The sequence below is a fragment of the Panonychus citri genome, unplaced genomic scaffold (assembly GCF_014898815.1).
Source record: "Panonychus citri isolate SS breed McGregor unplaced genomic scaffold, ASM1489881v1 Contig00120, whole genome shotgun sequence".
Classification (NCBI taxonomy): domain Eukaryota; kingdom Metazoa; phylum Arthropoda; class Arachnida; order Trombidiformes; family Tetranychidae; genus Panonychus; species Panonychus citri.
Genome location: NW_026515525.1, coordinates 335,709 through 358,427, shown reverse-complemented (window position 1 = coordinate 358,427; position 22,719 = coordinate 335,709). Strand labels below are relative to the sequence as shown.

The window sequence follows — 22,719 nt, the reverse complement described above, 5'->3', positions numbered from 1 at the left end:
AATAATAATAGTTTAAGAAAATTTCGCTCTTCGAAAAGAGAAAACTAAATACAGATTGAGTAACATGATCAGAAGAATCTTGATATCAGACTTGCGCGATCTTTAAATTACGGGCTCTCCTTGTATTAGAACTTTTTTCTTTCCAGTTCTCTTCTCATTCATTTTGATAATATTCTTGCTCATGGTTATGATATTTGTGATTTCTTTTGATTTATCCAATTTCTCTTCTCTTCAGGATACATGAGAAATCCTTGTTTCAAGTTCATCCCTCAGACTGTAAACATAAACTTATTTTGATTGTTTATATAATCATCACCTAATCATCTTATTCTTGTCACCATCATACAATTGTAACTTAGTGCCATCAACCGGATTACAGTGTTGTGTGATCGACTACCAATCGGATTATATATTGGAAAAAGTGATCGAGAAAAGTTCAACTTTAAGATGAAATAAAATGTTCACTTTTCTGTTAATAGTTTTCGATAATATTTTTCTTCCTTTGTGAATTCATTGTTGAACAATATTTCACATCAAAAGGTAAGGTTTTAAGTCTTGATGTTATCAGATAGGTGACAAAGAAGATGAAAAGTTCAAGAACAAAAAGAAAGGAAATCATCATTCCCTGAGTAAATCTCATTTTCACTTCATCTTCACTCAAAGTTCAATCTTGAATTAACTTTTTCTTCAGCTATTCCAAAGGCAATCGTTGATTACATATCAGCAGAACTTGGAGTTTAATAAACGGCTTACGATTCTGGAGTAAACAATTCAATCAACTACATGAGATTAAGAGGTTAAAATCAATTACTTATTCCAAACGATGAAACTTTCGTCTTAATCATGAACAATATACTAAAACTGTAATGATAATGTTAATTGTATTGTCTTATAATAGTAATAAAAGATTTACTATCATCATGATAATGAGAGAGAGAGAGAGAGAGAGAGAGAGAGAGAGAGAGTTATAATCATTCTCATCATCATCATGTTTAGTAAATTGGTGATCAGTTAATTGAAACAGCATGATAATAATCATATTGCAATTGGAATGAAATAAATTGCTCAGAAGGAAAACAGAATTCATTTACAATGAGAAAAGAGGTGAAACATTGTGAAAATAAGCAGAAGATAAAGTTAAGATACTAAAACGATTGTAATATTAATTAGAGAAAGAGACAGACAGACAGGGAATCCATTATATTGTATATCATGAATCCGATTCTTAATCATGATCATCAGAATCTTCAATCCAAAGTAAACAAAGTGTTGAATACTTTTGGTCACAGACAATATTGTTTTAGTGATCATTGCAATTGTTTATTCTGGATAACATATAATAATCAAGGATAATAATGGTTAACTTTATTACCTCTAAACTAATAAAATTGATTTTGTGGATGAATCTGGTTTTCATTGCAATTCCCTTAACTATTATAACTCCAACGTGTATTGTAATTAACTTTGACAAGCTTCCTGAAAAACCCACAACACTCTGATAATGATGCATTCCCACCATGAGGTTGGTGGAGAAAAAAAAAGTAAAAATAATAATAATAATATGTTAACAGGGGTAGAAAATGATGTATTCTTATAATGATATTAGCACATTGGCTCACAATATATATAAGATTATTATCAATCTGACAAATTGAGAACTGAATTCATGAGTAATATATATTATGTTGTTCTTGATGGGAATCAAATTGTTTCAGGTGAAATCATTAGAATGGAAAATTTTCGCTAACTTAATAGTTTCATGATGATAATCTTTTGTTCATCATTGATTAAATTCAATGCATGGTAAATTTTTTTTTTCACCAAGAGTAAGATAATGATTATCACTACTTTCAATCTAACAAGTGAATAACTTTACCTTTACAATTTCAATTTGAGATAATTATGATAACTAGTTTACTTTTGTTTTTTTCTTCTCCTTCATTATCACTCTCAGTTCATCTCATCATCATCATCATCATCATCTCAATGTTGATGCATGAGTTGAAAAATAAATGTCTACTGAATCTGTTTTCAGGCTTCTGGGTGAAAATCTGAGTTTATCATCATCGATAATGATGTTCAGTTGAGTTTTTTTCTGCAATTCTCTGCCTCAGCCACTCATTCTCTCTCATTCTATCTCTCTCTCTCTCTCTCTCTCTGCCTTAAATTATCATGAGAATTGCAAACCTAACCTTTTTAACTTTTCACCAGCCAATTCACTCTCACCTTTACTCATTCTCTCCCTGTTTTGCATGGAATAAAAAAGAATCGTAGACTTTTACATAATCAATTTTATCCAAAGCTGAGAAAGAGAGCGATAGTAAATTCTGCATAGTTAACCGTCTACTGAACTACTCTTAGGAGTTTATCGAGACTCTCACCTTTTAATATATCGAAATGGATAAAACTTTTTGTTCTATCTAAATGAGATCAAATTTCGGTGGATAAAATACAAACTTTCTCTTTCCTTTTCTGCTTCTCTTCGATAACACCAGTCAATTAGACATCATCATCATCATCTTTTCATCTTCAATTTAACTTATATTCAATCTTTCTGTCTTTCTCATTACGATTTCTTTTTTTACAATAGATTTCACTTCATCTTTACAGAAGCACAAGAGAAGATAGAAATCAAAAATCATACTGATCCTTTTTCAGTATAATACCACTCGAATGAGCCCAAGATAAGGGTGAACATCTAAATCCAACAAGGAAACTGAGGAAGTCAAACAGTCAAAAAGGAGGAGCAGAAGGTGGAAAAATAGTTGTTCGTAGGATAAAATAAAAAGAGAATCGAAAGTGGAGGAGAAAAAGAGTTGAAATAGCGATTGGGGTCGAACAATGATTCTTCGATTTCTTTCCATGATATTCTGTTATGATATATCTTATAAGATTGGTGAGTATCATCTAACCTTTTCTCTCTCTCTCTCTCTCTCTCCCATCTTCATCTTTTAGTCTTCATCAGATGAAGTTGTTTTTTCCTTTTGCTTGTTCCTTGGAAAACCAATTCTTTTCCAATTTTCTCCACAGTATGTAAACCCAAGTTCTGTTCATTTCTCACTCCACTTCTCATTCCAAGTTTTTTCTACTTTCTCACTCCCAATCTTGCTCTCTCTCTCTCTCTCTCTCTCTCTCTTCCACACTCAGTCAATGTACTTTTTGTTACTATCATCAAATAACTTGAACAGTATCTTTTGTTAGTTTTTTTCTACATCACAATCCTCAAGATACCCACAATATTATCATTATTGTTATCATCATCATCATTATTATCTTGAGCTTTTGAATTGTTATGAAATGTCTGAGCCTTATAGTTGGTGAATACATTGTGCAAGGAGCAAAAAAATACATGTGATGATGATATACGGTGAGTATAACATCAGTGAAAGAGGAGGGAAAAAAACTATCTACTCAAAGTGGTTTTTCATATATGACATAAGCAATTGCATGTGTTCTGGTTCAGTTCAAAGATGATGAGCAAAATGATAATATGATATGAAAAAAACAAGGCAAAAGAAAAAAACTAACATTAGAAGCTCAGTTAAGCTCAAAATATTGCATATTTTCAACACCAATGTGTTCATGTAAATAGCTTAGTGTTCAATTAGCTTTTGCATAGTGTGAAGGCGATCATCGGATTGTGATTAATTTGCTAATCAATTGATTACTATCTCCATGATAATATATTTTTTTTCCTTCTCTTTTCCTCTTTAGCTTTATCTCAATATGTTGCTACCCTCGGTGGTATCGTTGCCTTTTCATGTAACGTCTCTGATTGGGGTGATGATACTGTCAGTTTAATGTTATTTTACAAAGATGGACTCAAAGTGCCTTTTTACAGTCTCGATGCTCGAGAAGTGCCTTTCCCTCAAGCTAAACGATTTGGTAACGATGATCGTATGTACGTCAATGAGACAACCTCACCTCCATCGCTTGTAATTAAATCAGTTAAACTTGAAGATGAAGGTGATTATCGGTGTAGAGTTGATTTCAGAGATGATAAAACAAGGAATTCATTATTTTCGTTAAAAGTTGTTCGTAAGTATTATAATAGTTTTTTCCTTCTTTCAGCATATATATTATGTAATATACAAAGTTACAACTGTAATAACACGTTCAATCAATGAAAGGGTATATAAAAAATAACTAAAGTTAATGATAACATTTTGTTCAAAAAGTGAAAACTTTGTTTCACTTTCATGATAACCCTTTCCACCTACTCAGTTGATATTTTCAACTCTCCTGTTTTCCATTGAGTTCAATCATTGACCTTATATTGATTTTAAAGTGATATAAAATTATCGATATATCTAAATGGTGTATATATAACATATAATTTCTGACTCCCAGCTGAGGGTGGATTTGTGGATGATGATGATGGTTAGTTGTAAGAATATACAATAAATAATAATATGTAAACAATGGAAATGTTATAAAGATAAACAGAAAAGTTCATTGGATAAAGTTTTAAGGTAAAAATGGGAGAAAGAAAGACAATTTATTTTTTCTTTTTAACTTTCTATTGAACCGGAAGAAAGAAGAAAAAAAAAGTTCAATATATTATATAATATGAAGAAATTTATATTTTCATATATTATCTTGATATTGACATTCAAGTGCTTTTTATAGCCACTTTAAAGCCATCACCATTATCGTCAACATGATGAAATTGTTATCATGGTTATCATGAGGGAAAAAGATGATTCTGAAAGTCTATCATTATCTTGAAACAAGTAAAGCAAATTTGACTCATTCAACTGTGAAAAAATTGTCTTGCTTTATTTTTTTCATGATGTTCAATGATTATTATCATTTTTAACAATCTAAGTTCTAATAGAATCTGAATAAATCTTCTTTATATCCATTCACCATGTAAATGAATCATTTTCTTCATGGAGAAAGTTTCTAGAGTTCAATTAATATTACGAGAATGAAAAACTAGACTCTAGTATATGATAATATTATCTAGACAGTGTTGATTTTATCATATGATATTATCCACAGACGAAAGAGATACAGAACAAAAAGTTGAGATTAAACTAGAATCCTAATTTTAATTGAATATATAAGATAAATGTTCATCTTTTTCATGGGTCTCTCTCTCTTTCTCTCATCATTATGATGAATAAATATTATTATTCAGACTATGGTGAAATTGATCAATCTATTATCATGATGGTATTACTCTCTGCATGAATTTTCTTGATGATTAAAGGCATGAACAAAAGAGGCTTAACCAATTTGAGATGAGAATATTATTATTATTATATTTTTTTATACACCATCATGGAACCTGAAACAATAAACAACAACAGAAAAAGCCAGAATGAACTTATAACTTATTAATGAGCTCGAATTATTTTTATATATAGTTGTTAACCTTTCACAACTTTCACCAGTTTAACCTCAGAACATGATGTAAATGAGTTATCTTCCCTTCCCAAGGAACATCACCAATCCCTTTGGTAACTGTGATGATTAAATATCAAGAATCAATTAAGAAACAGATCCTGACAGTATTAATTAAGCTAAGATGTATAACTAAAAATAATTAACATCTAAATGATGAGACCAAGAGGAAGAAGAGGAAAAAAACAATATTCAAATACTATTAATAATATTGCCTGAATTCAGTCAAGTTGAATCAATATGATTTCATGGTGAGAAAAATGAGATTATCAAGTTTCAAAAGTGATCCTTTAATTATCATGATTGTCTGTTGATTGATTGATTAATTCATTATTGATATTGGCTATTAAATATGTTTTAAGTTGAAACCTTTAATTCAATTAATCGGATAATTTAATCACAGCTTAATTTGAATCAATGTGCTGTTGAAATGGGATAAGCAAAAAAAAAACCGTTATCTCAATAGGGAAAAAGCATAAAATTAGATTAACATGATTAACAGCCTAAGTATTTATCACAGGAAAGTATTTATCATTAATTAATTGTAACAACTTTTGGGTAACAACAATTAAATTGTTAATGGTAAGACATTTAAACCCCAAGACTTGTTAATAAATTACAATTAATGAGACAATTATTGATGATGATCATCATCAATGATAAATGATTTGTATTTTTACCCTTAAATTGTGATCCGTTTTAATTACATTTTAATTAGTCTAATGAATTTATATATATGTATTATTTATATTGATTGATGACGATCATTAAATTGATTGAAGTGTTTGAAACAATTAATTTTCTAATCGATTTTACTAATTGTTATTAAAACAGATAAACCTAAAGTAACCGTTAACCTTGGTGCCAATTTAAATCCAAACAATATCAAGGAGGGAATCGATGTGATCCTTGAATGTAACATAATCGCTAATCCAAATATTTTTGAAATCGGTTGGACTTTCAATGATAATCCGGTAATTTCCAATCTATCGGATGGATTAATTGTTTCAAATAATTTTCTGGTTCTACAAAAAGTGAAAAAATCCCACCGGGGAAATTATCAGTGTATAGCAATTAACTCGGTTGGCGAGGGTCGTAGTAATCATTTTTTCCTGAGAGTTCAATGTAAGTATAATTTATGATAGATTCAATTTCAATCCAATTAATAATGAGCAACTTATTTAATAAGATTAGTATGATAATCCGAAGCCATTTATTGTACTTAGATATAAAAAGACAACGTTATTAATTATCGTTAATAACTGTTATTAATGAGGATAATCAACTATTTATTACCAATGTGATTGTTATGTTTCAATGAAAAGATTTATCTTTTCACCCTGAAAAAGATTCTGAGTCTTACTCAGCAATTGGGAGAAAATTTTTCTTCAAATTTTATTGTCAAAGTTTCTTCTTCTTCTTCTTCTTCTTCTTGATTCTCTCATCTTCTAACTTGGTTATTATTTATCATCTTTTGGTCAAGATGATGATGAGACAAAATTGTTTGATTATTAAGATTGTGATTGTGGTCAATGGTTATGATAATGATTTGGATGATGGTCAATCATGTTGATGAATAAAAATTGAATCCGGAAATTTGAAATGATTAGTTTTGTCAAATGAAAAGTATCACTGGTTATGGTCATTAATGTCGATGACCATTACAATACAACAACTGAAAAATGATCAGGAAATGGTCAAGGAAGAGTAAGAGGAGAATGATGATGATCAGAATTATGATGTTGATTAGGAGAGAGAGAGAGAGAGAGATGGAGATAAATGAATAAGATAGAAAATTGTGTCATTAGAACTTTGAGTTTGATGTATGTGAATGAAGGAAGTGATGATAATTGTGAATTCTGTAAGTGGATAAGAAATGATAATAATGAAATGTGATTACGATAAATGGTCACTACCTATAGTTTACTGGTCAACTGAATTGTGGACAGTATCGTATTTATTATCATCATTATTGTTACATGTTGTCAGAAAATAATCTTCACTTTTTTTTATCGATAACATAATTCTGACTGGTTGTTTCGAGATAATTTCTGCTCATTTCATGCATTGTGTCCATTCATCAGAATTTTCTAAAATCAGATTAATAGTCAATTTTCCAGGGAGATTGGATCATCTCAATTCAATTGATGAACCTTATCTTCTTGATAATGAGACTAATTAACTTACATGGACTTGGATCATTATGTTCAATAGACAATTTCTTTAGATCTAATCATCAACTGATTTTAGGTCAACTAATCTGATAAAATTTTACAACTATTATTATAACTCGATAAGATTATCTGACCATGACAATAGATATAATCATTTGAGAATCAATTTGATAATGAATTTGTCTCAGATAAGAAATTGAGTAAAAGTGTCAATAGAGAGTATCAACTATTAATAATTAGTACAATTAGTTTTCTCGTAAGAATTAAAATTAACTTTTTTCTCTTTGAGAAGATTAGATTAGATTAGACTGATGATAATTCATAATTGATATTCATCTGATTGGATATTTCATTTGATTGAAAAAGAAATAGTAAAGTCAATTATCGTCATTGGACATTGGAATCATGATTATTTTGGACTTCGAACTTGGTTTCGAGTTTAGTGAAACGAAGTCAAGTTTAAATTTCTCTTTCCTTTCAATCAAGTTTACGAATTCAATTTGTCTAATATAACTTAAGAAATTGAATTGTATATGAATACAACTGAATTTTTCAATTCCAATTCATTTCGAATACAATCAGACAAGTTACTCTCTTTTTTTTCCTCATGAAACTTTTCTAGAATCAAATGAATAATAATAAGCAATAATAATAGAAGAAAATTTTACTTCTTCATTGAGAAAGAATGAAACTGTTATCTCGATATGAAGATATTACTTTTTCTTTCCTTCTTCAAGTTTCCTCATTCCAAAATTTTGATTCAATCTCCATGATCATGAGACTAGAGTTCCATGTTTATATGTTAATGGAATTGAGAAGTAAAAAAAAAGTAGAGACTATGAGCTCAATAATGATAACTAAACAAAATGAAAAGGAGATGGTTTTTTTACTGTCAAGTGATGAAGAAAGGGAACGAAAAGTTCAGCTCCAATTCAGAGTTATCAAGGTTATTCAAAATCCTTCACTTTCTATGTTATCATGGAAAAAGATAATTTGAAAAACAAAGGAAAGGCTTAGAGCCGAGGAAGAGTTTGGCTGAGTTATTTTCACTATCTCGGTGATGACCTTTCATGATACAAGAATTTTCCCTTCTCATAATTATCGCTCTCAGATGACATGGGGATGATGATGATGAAGAAAAGATTTACATTCATTCGTTTTTCAAATGTCAGAACTTTTATCATCTTATGAGTGATTTCTTTTCTTTCGAGATTCTCTTCTTTTCTCTCTCTCTCTCTCTCTCTCTCTCTCTTTGCCTTTCTTTCATTTTACTGAGAGAAAAATTCACCCTCATGGACCATGAAAATCTCTTGACTCTATCCGTCAATTCCATGAGGCTCATCTTCATCTAATCCTGCAATCTTTTTCTTCATCTTCTCACACTTATCACCATGTTCATATTTATCTCTTGTCTTCTCAAATCGATATCGTTTGATCCAAAGATTCATTAGAACCCTGAAGATTGATAGCTCAATATAAATTTCCCAGATAAAGATGGTGAAAGAATCTGTTGAGAATAAATTGGTTCTAATGAAGATTCTGAGTTCTCATGGTAGAAATACTTTTATCCTCTTTATGTATTGAAATACATTCACATTCCCAGGGGAAGATGGAAAACTTATCATCAAAGGTTAAACTTAAATATTAATATTTTAATGAGGATAATCCAAGGGAAGAGAAAAATGTTTACTCACAATCCAAGAACTTTCCATGAACAGCTCATTTACTTTACCAGAGTCCAGAATTCTAGTTCTGTTTACTATTGAATTTTATCATCTTACTTTTTATTCATTAAAATTTAACATTTTACTTTCTAATATAAGAAAATCATGAGATAACATATGATCCTTTCGATAACCATGATGATATTGAATAAGGAAAATTATGTTTTCCATTTTGAGTGAAGGAAAGAAATTTGAGATAAATCAATAGAGAGAATTGATAAACAAACAATATCGAGAAATATTAATCATTGCTAATTCTTATTATCGTCATGATTTCTCCGGAAAGATTACTCATATTTGTTTGGTGATTTTGGATTCGAGATTATTTCCCAATCTTATTTAGTTACAATTCTGAGGAAAATGTTGCAATTTCTCTTGTTTTTGGTTCTATTTTCTTTTTTTACATAACATTAGATTGTTTTTCTTTTACCTTCTCAATTTAGAACTAAAATTAGCTATGGTTGGACCTCAATTTCTGGACAACTTTACAAACTCGATAGTCGAGGAAAAAAATTCAGTTAACGAGATTTTCTCTTTCATTTTAGAACTTTTTAGAACTTTTTCATTTTCTTTCTTTCTCTTCTTCTCTCTTCCATTATCTTCACCACATTTCAAAGTCTTCCTTTTTGTACTATGAAAAAGAAATAGTGAAAATATAGTGAAAGATAAATAGGAGAAAAGTTTCTAAACTTGAACTTATTTGATTCTCAACAAATTTTAAACTTTTGGAAATTTTAAAATGTTGTGAACTTTTTTTGAGAAGTTTCTTATTTATATATAATACATGTATATATATATATCGAGAACTGGATAGAATCACATTCATGGGAATAAAGAGAGAAAGAGAAATAAACTGGAGATTTATGGTCTGAGAAATCATGTTCCTGATGAATTTGAATGACCCGATGAAGGATGATTAAAGTAAAATAACTTTCATGCTTGTGCGAACTTTGATTCGAATCGAAAATTGAACCTATTCCATAGTGACCTTACATTAAACTTTTTACATTCTTTGGGTAATAATTTTCTTATATTTCGATTCAATGTTCCAACCATTATCCTTGTGCATTACAAGTAATCATCTTTTTAAACATTCGATGGCAAAGGTCACGTAAGATTTGGAAAGTTAACCTTCAAAAGGAAAGAGGATCGAGCGAGAAAAAATCATTTCCATGCAAATAAAATTCAGTTATTCAATAGTAACATCAATTTCACTTAGAATTAAATTCTGTTATATTTCCAACTCCCTGTTATCCTCATTTCTATCCACTTTCAATGTATCCTGTTTATATCTTTGATTTTTTATTCTCATTCTTGGTACTTATCATTACTGTTATTATTATTTTATCATATTCAACATTCTGATCACATCAAAATCAACTGAGTGTGTTGATTTTTCATCATCTTATTCATTGTTAATCCTTTTTCAATCTTATTAATTTTTCATGTTAAGCTGAAAAGGAATGAGAATCAAGTCATTCAATCGTGTTAATTACCATGATAATGATTGAGATAAAAAAACGTTCATTTGATGAATTAGATTTTTTTTCTTCTCGAAACTTTGAGTTTACTCAACCAATTGGTTACTTGTGAAAAGAATCAACCTAAATATGGATAATTTGTGCTCGAAAATTTAATTAGTTCAGCAACATTGAATTCCCTGTAAATTGATAGCTGGCCTTTTGTTACGTAACGAAAATCAATTATAATAGATGATATCAATGATAGATTATCTTATTATCTATCGTGATCATAATGAGAAATTAGTTATTTGATTTACCGTTATCTTTGGAATTGATTATTGGACAATCATCGTATCATCTCATTCATCAACTTATCTTAGCAAATGTTAACATCATTTAACACCAATTAAGAATCAAAGTGATTTAATCAGATTAATCAATTGATAGAAAATAAACTTATCGATTCTGAGTCTTTTATCATTGAAAGTTTATGATAATTTGTTGATGGTTTTCAATTAGCTTTTCAGGAAAATTGACTTGGATTTTATCAAAATTTTCAACATGAAATTCAAAGTGAGTCAAGAATTTTTCAACTCAGAATTGAATTGGAATAAAATTTCAAACAACTCGATTCTGGTTCATTAATATAAAATCTCCATGGTATCAATATTAGAATGCTATGAAATTATTTTCATCTAATAACATAAATGAGACAGAGTAAATATTTAAGAATACAAAAAGCAACTGATTAGATTGAATTATAATTGATTGATAAAAAAGTTCTGTAATTAGTAATGCTACAGAATATATATATAAAGTTAAATGATAACTTTACTATTTCCCTTGTGAATTTATCATCAATCAATCGTTTATTAAATGAAATTACAAGTTCAATTTGAAGGTTCATTTTGCTTCATATTTCATGATAAACTGAGAATTAATCTTGAACCTCTATCTGAGTTAGATGAAAATGTCATGTTAATATTACATTTAAGATTAATAATTGATTCTCAAAGGACTTGAAATGATGCTGATGAATAAATTATTATTATTATTAACATTATCATTGGAAAGTCAATCGTTTTAATAATAACAAATAACCAATGACAACAAAAACCAACATTGCCTACGGAATGATTATCTTTCTCAAGTTGGATGATGATAATAATGATGATGATGATGATGATTATCATCTGAATGTTAACTTAGCTGTATAAATAAAAACTGTTCTGGACGATAAAAGATAGATACATATTCATGGGGATTCAATTCTCTCTCTCTTGAGATGATAATAGTGTATTACCGGCAAAGAGAACGGAAGAGGAAGAGAGAGAGAGAGAGAGAGAGAGAGAGTTGGAAGATGAGAGATGGTGATGGAAGAGAACAAGGTAACAATATCAAATATTTTCTATCAGTTAATTGACTTTCTTTTGGGTTTAACGTTATCAGGCTTAAATATCCTTCTCTCTATTATCATAATCATCCTCATCTTAATCATCATCATCAACAACGTACTAAGTATTATCTTCATTACTTTATGTCTCCAATGTGATTTGTGGAATGAGTTTTTTTGATAGTAACTTTAATCTTAAAAGTCACGTAAAGATAATTTGATTCAAGAGATTCAGTAAATTGTTGTTTGGGTTTTTTTTTCAAGTCTCCTTAGTTTTATTTTGTTTCATGAGAAAATTGTTCCATCATTTCTTATGGTCAGTCTAAGAAAAATGTTGCTCAAATCAAAGATAATACAAAGAACCAAATTCAAATGAATCATTCAGTTGGGCTGGTCAATTTACTCATGATGAACAAACATTAAGAGTCCCTGAGATTTTCAGTCTAAATTACGAACTTTTTTTTTCATTATTCTTTTCTCTCTATTCGAAACTCCAATTCAATGGATCAACTTTTACTATTTCCTCTCACTCCCAGTTATCTACTCTATCTCTCTCCCTGTATGTGTATATATGTGTGGTTTACTCTACCTCATCCTCTCTTCCTTAACATAATCATCATGTTTTATTATCATCAATGATTCTTTATATTCAGATAAGAATCTATATTCACTTTTGTTCATCAACAAGATCATTTATCATCAATCAAAGTTGTTAGTTAAACAATCGAACACAACATTTTACTTAGATTATCCTTGATTTTTAGTATATATTTTTTCAGCTGCTTCATCATCATCATCATCATCATCATTCTCATCCTAATACTTTACCTTTATCTTTATTCCTGGAAACCATTTCATTGACCAATTCATCAATGATATAATATTTACTTTCCTATTTTGATCAGAGCAAAAAGAGATAATAAAATAGCCGCAAGCATATAATTATATTGTAACTGAGGTGAAGTTACCTCATCATTATCAAAAACTGTGAGTGAGATTGTTCAGTTTGATGGAGGAAAAAATTAACTTCATGATCATCATGTTTCATCTTTTAATCTCATACTTCCTTTACATTATCCCAAGGAAGAAAGTGATCTAAAAGTTGCCAAGAAAATAGAAAGAAAAAACAACAACTGAAAAAAAAGAAGAAGAAGAAGAAGAAGAAAATTCTGATAACTCTGAATAATAGAAGGCGAAAAAAAGTAAAGTTTCAACTGGAGAAAACTAGAGATTCTCATTATCATGTAATAGGGAATCATTATCAACGAAATAGTATTTATATATGAGTTACAATCGTTACAATGAAGAGGAGAGGAAAAATTTTCTCTACCAACGAAAATAGTTTTATCACAGATGATAACTATTATCATCCTCATCCTCATCATCGTTATTAACAACTATTATCATAATGATTATTATTATCATCATTTTATCCCAATGAGTTCAACTAATGACAATGTCACCCAAACTAATGAAAATATTATCATTTTTTTTTTTGGCTTTTCACTTTTTCTTGCTGATTATGTTTCTTGTCTCATTAACAGTCGCTCCAATTTGTAAGCCAGATCAACAATTAGTTTATCCTATTGGTGCAAGTGAGGAAACTTTAATCAGCTGTTCTGTTGATGCTGATCCAGATCAGATATCATTTAAATGGTATTTAAATAGCTCATCAACTAATTATGGGATAAACAATTATACCGTTAATGAGACTACAAGTTATTTACTTTATTCACCAAAAAATCGTTACGGTTATGGTTCAATCTATTGTACATCTTCAAATTCAATCGGCCATCAAAAGGATCCTTGCTCATTTAATATTATCCCTCCAGGTAAAGTATATTAATACTTGTAAACATCAACATTAATTACATCTAATTACTTAGAGACTTTTCCATTTGGATATTAATATTGATGATGGTCAATGAATCAGTTTCAAGTTAAACATTGTTATTGATAATGAATTTATTCCTGATCAATTGAGATTCTCTATTTTCTCTCATGTTATTAATATTTGATGGCAAACATTTCACTTGATACTCTTGGATTCTCAATGTATTTTCATTGTTATTTTTACTCGCTTCGTATATTAGTGTTGGTGTTTGTTTTGTAATCAATGAACAAAATGATTGATTGATTGTATCATTTATCATTATTACCATGTGATGTACCAGTGAGAGTGTAACAATTAATTAAGATTGATTGAGAATTAAACATACATAAGGCCTAAAGAACCTCTACCAGCAACAAACAGGAAGGATGAATGGAGAGGTTGTTATTTTTTTTTCTGTCGACTCAATTGGAATTAACGGTAAAATCGATTATCGTCTTCTACTATCGAGTTTTCATTTCGTTGGTTATCAAGAATGTTAGTATTCCAAAGAAATCATGTGATCTATTTTCTTTCTCCATCATCATCTTCATCTTCATCTTCATCATCAACTGACAATAGGAATTAACAATTCTTATGAATTAGCAGTTTTTTTCTGTTTCATCTTTGATTTTTTTTCTTCCTTCTCTTCCTAAACATCAATAAAGTGTATCAACGAACCAGTAATCATGACAAGTTACACCAATTGACAGGGAATCATTTCAACTTTTCAATATTATCACATTTGGGTGATAATATAATCAATTGCGAAATTGTTTACACTTTAAACACCATTAGATGATAATGTACATTATCAAATGATAGTAAATGTTTCTAACTGTTAATTCATCTTCATTTGGAAACTATCAGTTATCTATTCTGTCATTAGATTATCAGAAAGTATCAGAACTTTTTTTTTCTCATCACATCTTTATTCAGGAATCTTTTTCTCTACTTTTTTTTCCCTGTTTATTTTTATCGTTGTTTGAACTCTTTTTTTTTTAAAGTTTAATTTAATTTTCAAAATGGTTAACTTATTGGATTCTCTATTTGTGATTGGTCAACAATTGGATGAACCGTTTTAATCAATTGAATGATTTTCTAGAAAATCATTGGTTACATTGGGAGATGATGAAGATGAGGATGAGTAAAATTTTCTGCTTACTTTTACTGATATTTATTCATTTAGATGAGTTGTAATATTTGAAGATAAAACTGAATTTGGAATGAACTTTTTCATTTTCATTCTCATTCAGTGTTATCTTTCAGCTCATCTTTTACTCAGGTTGAAAGTTCATCACCATAGGAATTTATTTGCAAATATTTTTAGCATGGTAATTTACTCGATTCAGTAATTATCTTTATTGAAAGTTAATTGTCAATATGAATAATGATTATAAACAAAAGTCTTGAAAGAATGAAATTTTATTTTCTTCTCATGTGTATATTATATATTTAGGATTCATTTCAAGTGCATAAGATAATCTTAGAATGAGATTTCAAGATGAATGAGCTTTCAACATGAATCCATCATGGTAGTTACATTTTCAGGGGTTGATAAATTTACATTGTAAGAATGGGAAATATTTTCAAGACATTAATGACTCTGGATGGAAATGAGGAAACATGATGAATTTGTGAAACTCGTATCATGAAGTGAACACTTTTCCTATTAATAGTTTACTCGTTACTTTTCATGATGGTGAAAGATATTGTTACTTTTATTTGCATACAAAATTCAGAGTAAATAGTGATGAAAACCATGATTAATGAATAATATTCATAAAGTTTCAACGATTTTTTCATCTTCCTCTTGTGTTTCGATGAACCAGTGAAACGTTTTTTTTTTGTTCAAAAATTGTTGACAAGAAGAGATGAAAATTCTGGGACATGGGAAAAAATTTTAACATGAAATGGACAAGGAATTGATAATCTATATATTGGACTGAGAGTTTCCATTATTCTTAAATGAGAACTATTTTATATCAAGAAAAACTGAGTCGATAACAAAACATCCAACCAATAAGTTATTTCCATGATAAAACCATAAATTTCATCTTCATTTTAGAGAGAGAGAGAGAGAGAGATATTTATTCTTGAAACTCTGAAATATAACAAGAATTTTTTATCATCATGTAAGTTATTTACTATCATGATGATGGAAAATGACAGTTCTTGGAAATAAGTTTTTCTAATGTAAATCCAGTCAAGGTAAATGTTGATTGGTTGATCGAAATATTCAGTTCAATCTAATGAGAATTGGATCAATTCGAGAAAACTTTTTTTCCCCTCTTGAATTGTGTATACATGATAAGATTTTTATCTAACTACTTTCATCAGAATTTGATGATAATTAGAGTTATCAAGATGATTGTTATTACTCTCATTTCAATCTAATTCATGTTAAATATAAAAGGAAACAGTTTCATGTTCCAATCAAAATCAGTTGATTTATCTCTTGAAAGTGGTTCCAATAATTTACTTTGTATCTTAAATCTTTGCTCACTTAATGATAACCTGGAGCAATAATAATAACCTAATCAAGTTGAAATTTATTATACTCATTTTGATCAGGAAAATGATTCCATGATAATTATTTCTCCATGAGATTAATATTCTGATTGTGAATAAAACTTAATCAAGGGAGAAAAAGGGAAAAGATAATAACTAATACACATATTACCTGATAACATGTATCATTATCAGGAGTCATTGAAGTTGATGATGATAATAAACAATCATTAATATCTCATTGACTGACTTAACCAACTGTCAACCATTTGATAGTAAACAGTTAATTGCTGATTGTTGATAGTTAATCGTTGACATAAACACACATACATCGTAACAATTACTAAAATGAACAACATTATATTGAACGAGAAAATGATTCCTAATTTCATGGGAAAGTTATGGATAAATAAAGAGTGAGAAAAAAAGTTCTAACATTATTATTATTCCAATATTCTGATAGATATTATCATGATTGGAAGAGAGAGAGAAATACAATATCATTAAGCAATTTTTTTCACTTCTTCCAAAGAATTAACTTAATCAATATTAGATTGTGTTCCAAGTGTTGATGAATCTAAACAACGTTGATAATATGAATTGCTAACAAACCATCAAGTTCATGAACTGAAACACCAAGCATAAGATAATTGAATTATCGTTGATTTGAACAATTATTTTTCGTTTGTCTTGATCATGATCAAAGGTATTCCAGTGAAGGTGGAAAATTGTACCATGAAGAATCAATCGTTAACTGGATTATTAGTTGATTGTTCGACTACCCCACTTACTGGACCTTCGCCCATTTACATTATCGATGTTTATAAAGCCAAAACCCGTGAGAAGATAAAAAGCCTTACCAATAGAGATCGTCCAACGTTTTTACTTCAAGATTTATCGCCTCAGGGTTATTATGAATTATATGTTTACTCTAAGACCACTGGAGGTCAAAGTGACCCTGTCTCCCTGAAAGCATCTTTATCCTCGACAACAATGACACATAATCAAATGAAACAAGGTAAGTTTCCGTTTCAATGGATAACAGTATTAAAGATTGTTTATCTTTGTTCATTCTGAGGAGCACAATTTACCGTTATTTTTTTCCATCCATTATTTGTTTGTATTTGAAAAATTTTAATTCGATTACAAATGAAATCCATCCAATCAGCAAGACTCATCATCAAAGTTCAGATGAACATCAATTTAATAAGTCGAGTTGAGTTACTGTTTTACTTTAGTTGTTTCAAGTTTGGGAAACGGAAATGGTTTTATTTTTTTTTTGCAAGAATCGGAAATTGAGATATTACACTTACAGTTAAAGAAATGATGTTGAACATGGTGGTGAAAATTGATTCATTTCTCATGGTTGAAATGTAAATTGAACGGAAATCTGATAAAACTCTGAGAGATACTTGATTTGATTATAATAATTTAATAGTTGAGATAATTTTTCAATAATAATGAAAGAATTATTAATTCAAGAAAAGAAGAAGAAAAAAGTTGTGATGAATGAATGGATAAAATTTATGAATGAATATTAATTTGGTGATAATTTAACATTCTCCTTAACAAGATCAATAGCTGAAGTTGTATTAACAGTTGAATAACTGTCAAAATGAGAGAGAATGGTTAAGACAATGATGATTATGAGCGAGATATTGAATCAATATAATGAAAAGTTGTTGATGGTTCGAATCCATTTTCGGATAAACATTTCACAAGGTTGACAATGAGTTCGACGTAACCTTTTGTCTTTATTTCCCTTTTTTTCCTTGCTCGCTTTCTCTTATTTTCTTTTCTCATCATTATCATCTTTATCTTCATCTTCTCTTTCATCATCTTCTTTTTTCTTTCTCTTCCTCCTCTTTCTTTTCATCATCATTAAAGATATTACCAGGGAAGATACTTACAGTCCTTTGTTGGTTATATTAATGGCCATTGTTGGAACTATTCTCATCATTATCATCATGATTATATTGGCTATAAGAATCAAATCACATCGTGTTGAGGTTACTGACAGAAGACAGGGTAAGTTCACAATCTGTTTTCATCTTCATCTCTTCTCATCATTATATTAATAACTTATCCTGATGATGATTGGAATTATAATAATAATCATCGTCAGGATAATAATAATAACCTTTCAATCAGTCAAATCTTATCAGTTTATCTAATCATCTCCTTTAGATTTTATTGTATTGAACACCCTGAACATAGAGAGAGTGAAAGAGAGAGTGCAAGCGAGAGAGCGAGAGAGAGAGAGAAATTCTTAGACTAAGAATAAAATAGAGACTGGATTTTCCTCCGAGATAAATTATCATGATTCTGTATTAGGATTAATACTAACATTTAGTTTACTCTTAATCCTAACAATTAGCTCATATCAATGTTAGATAATGAGTTTTTTGATTATTGTTTAATCGCCATGTGTAATCATCTTTATAATTATCTATTGTACATTATTGTTATCATGTTTTAATAAATTCATGATAATCATTAGTTTATTAGGCAACATTATATTTGATTGATTCACAATCATAAAATAATCATCATCATATTGTTAGGGTATTGATTAACTTGACGTTTATCATAAATGTTTATCTTTCACCAAATAAATCAATTTGAATGATAAGATTAATCTTTGATTTTATTATTATCATTATGATAATCATATGATGATATGATTATTAATTTTTGACTAAAATAATTATTGATATTTTTTATCCCAATCATTTAGTTGGACCTTCAACCGCTTATTACGATGAATCAAAGTAAGAATTTCATTTCCAAACAAAACCTCAAATTCTCAATTCTTAATACTGAATTTTTCTTCTGCCCTATTTCCCCTCAGGTCATATCCCAGAATAACACAGAAAGAGAAAAGCCTTTGTGATCTAGTTAATATCGATAAAAGCCTTCCAAACGGAGACATCTCATGTTTCCAGAATCCTTATGGTGAGTAATCAGTTATGGTTCATTTGAATTCCTAAATAATGATTGGATCATTTTTCTGTCTCAACTTTAGATTATCACAACATTAAACAAACCATTGAAATGACATTAAAACAAAATAAACTTCCGATTCCAATGAGGTCAACAATGATTCCTGAAAGTCCAACAGTCAAATCATATCAGTTATCCTCATCTTCAGTAAAGGTTAGTTCCAATGATCAGTTATTTATTTTTTCTCTTCCGATGAATCTCATGGAAAATTCTGTGACATTTTCCTTAGCATTTATATTTTATATTGGTGGAGACGATTTTTCCATTTTCGAGTCTTAATACGTTTCCAAGTTAATTTCAAATGACCAAAATTTCCAATTTATTCTTTGTATTGAATCATATTTGGAAAGATATCATTAGTATAATATGAAGAATATATTTACTGAGTTTTATGATACCTCTCTCTCCCAGAATTGTCTACCTCACCCTAATCTTATGGACAGAAATGTCAAACGTTGAAAAGTGAGAAGGAAAAAAATGTATTCCAAGTTATCTGGTATTCATATTCATGAATACCCATGTACTCAGATGTATTGGTCTCAGGTGAATTTGAAATTTGAGATGGAATCAGAAATGGAATCGTAATAACAAGATGAACATTTTCCTTATCCATTTTTCAGAATGATAATATTACTATTACATTTTATGTACTTTGTTTTGTTATCTTTTTATCATCATCATGACAAAATTTACTCGAATAAGGAACTGGAACAACAATTTTCAGATTCAGTAGAGAAGTAAAAAAGTTCAGTAATATTTTCAAATTTTTTATTCTCATCCTTTCAGGGGAGATGGAAAAGAAAAAGTTCTAAAGACAAAATGTTTAATAATAATACCTACAAGTCGATTCAAATTGTAGTAGGAGAAAAATATTCTACTCGAATCTGAAGAGAATTTATTATTTTCTATTTCTGATAATGAGAATAAAAAACATTATTCCAATGATTAGAACTTTTATTTTTTCTCTCTTCTATCCAAATCAAATTAGATTCTAAAACTGTAACTGAATAGTTTTCGGAAACTTTATCATGTTGTTTCAATTCTGTCGACTTAGAAAATTTTCTCAAAAAGATCGTAACATGATAATGAGAAGAATAGAAGGAAAAAAATTGAACTGTTCAGATAAAAAGTGTTCGTTAGTCTATAAAATTGTTTTTTCCTAAATCGGAAATTTAAACCTATTTTGATTATTAATAGAATTTCCAAGAAAATTTCATTTCTTAAGTCTGAACAATGTCTCGGAACTCATGAACTATCTGTTAATATATTATTATCTTTGTCTCTCTCTCTGATTGTCGATTTGAGTGTGAAAACTTTGCCCTAGAGGAAACTTAGTCCATGGACTTTCAGTTCATTCCTAATGTATCATGATAACAATCCATCATTGAGTCTCTCAGAATTTCATCATGCTGATAATAGCCCACCAGCTATTTATTTATCTTATCCATTAGAAGAATAGAATGAGAAAAAAGTGCCAACAAAAGTAAAATTAGAAACTTTCAACAGAATGAGAAAACCAAGATTCGGACACCCTGATATTATATCTTTGACATTGATATGATTAGCTGATAGCATTTCTTTTAACAGAAAATGCTATCATGTTACATGATGAAAAATCTTGTTTTTTTTCATATCACATTTTTTTTCGTTCGTTATTTTCAATCTGAAAAATCAGATTCTGTTGGAATGATAATTTCCAAATCACAGTTAGATAAATGGTTAAATTGAAATGCTGATGATATTTTATCAGGAAAAGTGAAATTGATGAGGATTGTGTTGAATTGTTTGTGACAATCAATAGTATTCAGTGTAAAGGGATAAAATGAGAATATATTTTAGGCTTTTTCCTTAACTTTTTCCTAGAATTTTATCAGGACACAGAATCCATTCAGATTTATTCATATGTAGGTTTCCACATCCTCCATGATAGTTATAAATCCATTTATTATTTTATTTCCCATTGAGATGAATATCACTTTTGAATACACTTTTCAACACAAGGGAATGCAAAATTTTTCTCTCCTTTTGTAAAAATTGATGGTTATGATAAAGAATCAACATTTTCCTCAGTCACTTGTTACCATTCAAATGTTTATCTTTTTTTTTTCATCTTCTTTTCTGGAGTCATCTTTTTGTTACCATTTTCCTTTTTATCATGATCAATGGTCAATGATAAATGTTGATATACATTCAACCTGAAAATTTTCAGAACCATCATGAATATCAAGAGAGAGAGAGAGAGAAAGAGAGACCAACATTTTCTTTAGAAGAAGGAAAAAAAAGTTCTATCCTTCAGTTCATAAGTTAAGGTTGATTATATTCTTTGGAATAGTAAAACTAATGAGTAAGTAGTTGATTGTAGATCTCATCAGTATATTAAGATTCTTATCCGGGTTTGATACGTTTTCTCAGGGGAAAAATGTCCAGGAAGTGAATGAGTTTCAAATGATAATCTTATTATTATTATGGAAAGTTAATCTTACTTGCTAATTAACCAAGTTAATCACAATTGACAATCCAAAGGAATTATCCTCAGCTTGGGTGGATCTTTTTATCTTCAAATTAAACTGTTCTAACAAGATAAACATGATTAACTTTTATCGATAGTTTTTAATGAACAAAAATTTTCGCCAAACAATTAATCTGATAATTAACTGAATTTAGTATTAGTATTTGTGTATATGATTATGGAGATTATTGAATTTTTGTTCACCAGAAAAACTGATTAATTATTGATTATCTCATTAAACCAACCTGACCAGAGGTGAAACTCATTAGCATTTATGACAATTAGTGTTATAATTATTTAATCACTGAAAGTAAATTATTAAGATTTTCATCCCATCCAAATTCAAAGTACAGGGAAAAGTTTAGCTGAACTTTTTTTTTTAAATTCTGATAAAACCCATGTTAATCTGGAACTTTTTTTGAAACTTTTTCCTCATCATGCTCCTTATGGTATCTTAATCACATGGGATGAGTTTACATTCAGTTTACACATAGAATTCAGTAAACATGGTTGTATTAATATTTACCTAGATGAGAAAAAATAATAAGAGAATTGTGAGTCTTTGGATTCTGTATGAAATTCAAGATGGAAATGAAAACATAAAGATCTGGAAAAAAAACTGAATTCACCATGGAATTGAATCTCGATCTAATTGTTGTTCAC

The 22,719-nt window shown here is 29.1% G+C and overlaps 1 protein-coding gene across 1 annotated transcript; it reads left to right on the top strand.

Annotated features, from left to right (window-relative positions):
* Window positions 1-179: 179 nt before the first annotated feature.
* Window positions 180-21,700, top strand: LOC128390460 (uncharacterized). The gene is made up of 10 exons (XM_053350174.1): window positions 180-540; window positions 2,591-2,896; window positions 3,715-4,038; window positions 6,244-6,534; window positions 13,708-13,995; window positions 17,251-17,562; window positions 18,432-18,572; window positions 19,282-19,315; window positions 19,396-19,499; window positions 19,570-21,700. Exons 2-10 carry the CDS (start codon window positions 2,842-2,844, stop codon window positions 19,824-19,826), a joined length of 1,806 nt encoding a protein of 601 aa, XP_053206149.1. The 5' UTR covers window positions 180-540; window positions 2,591-2,841; the 3' UTR covers window positions 19,827-21,700.
* The last annotated feature ends 1,019 nt before the right edge of the window (window positions 21,701-22,719 follow it).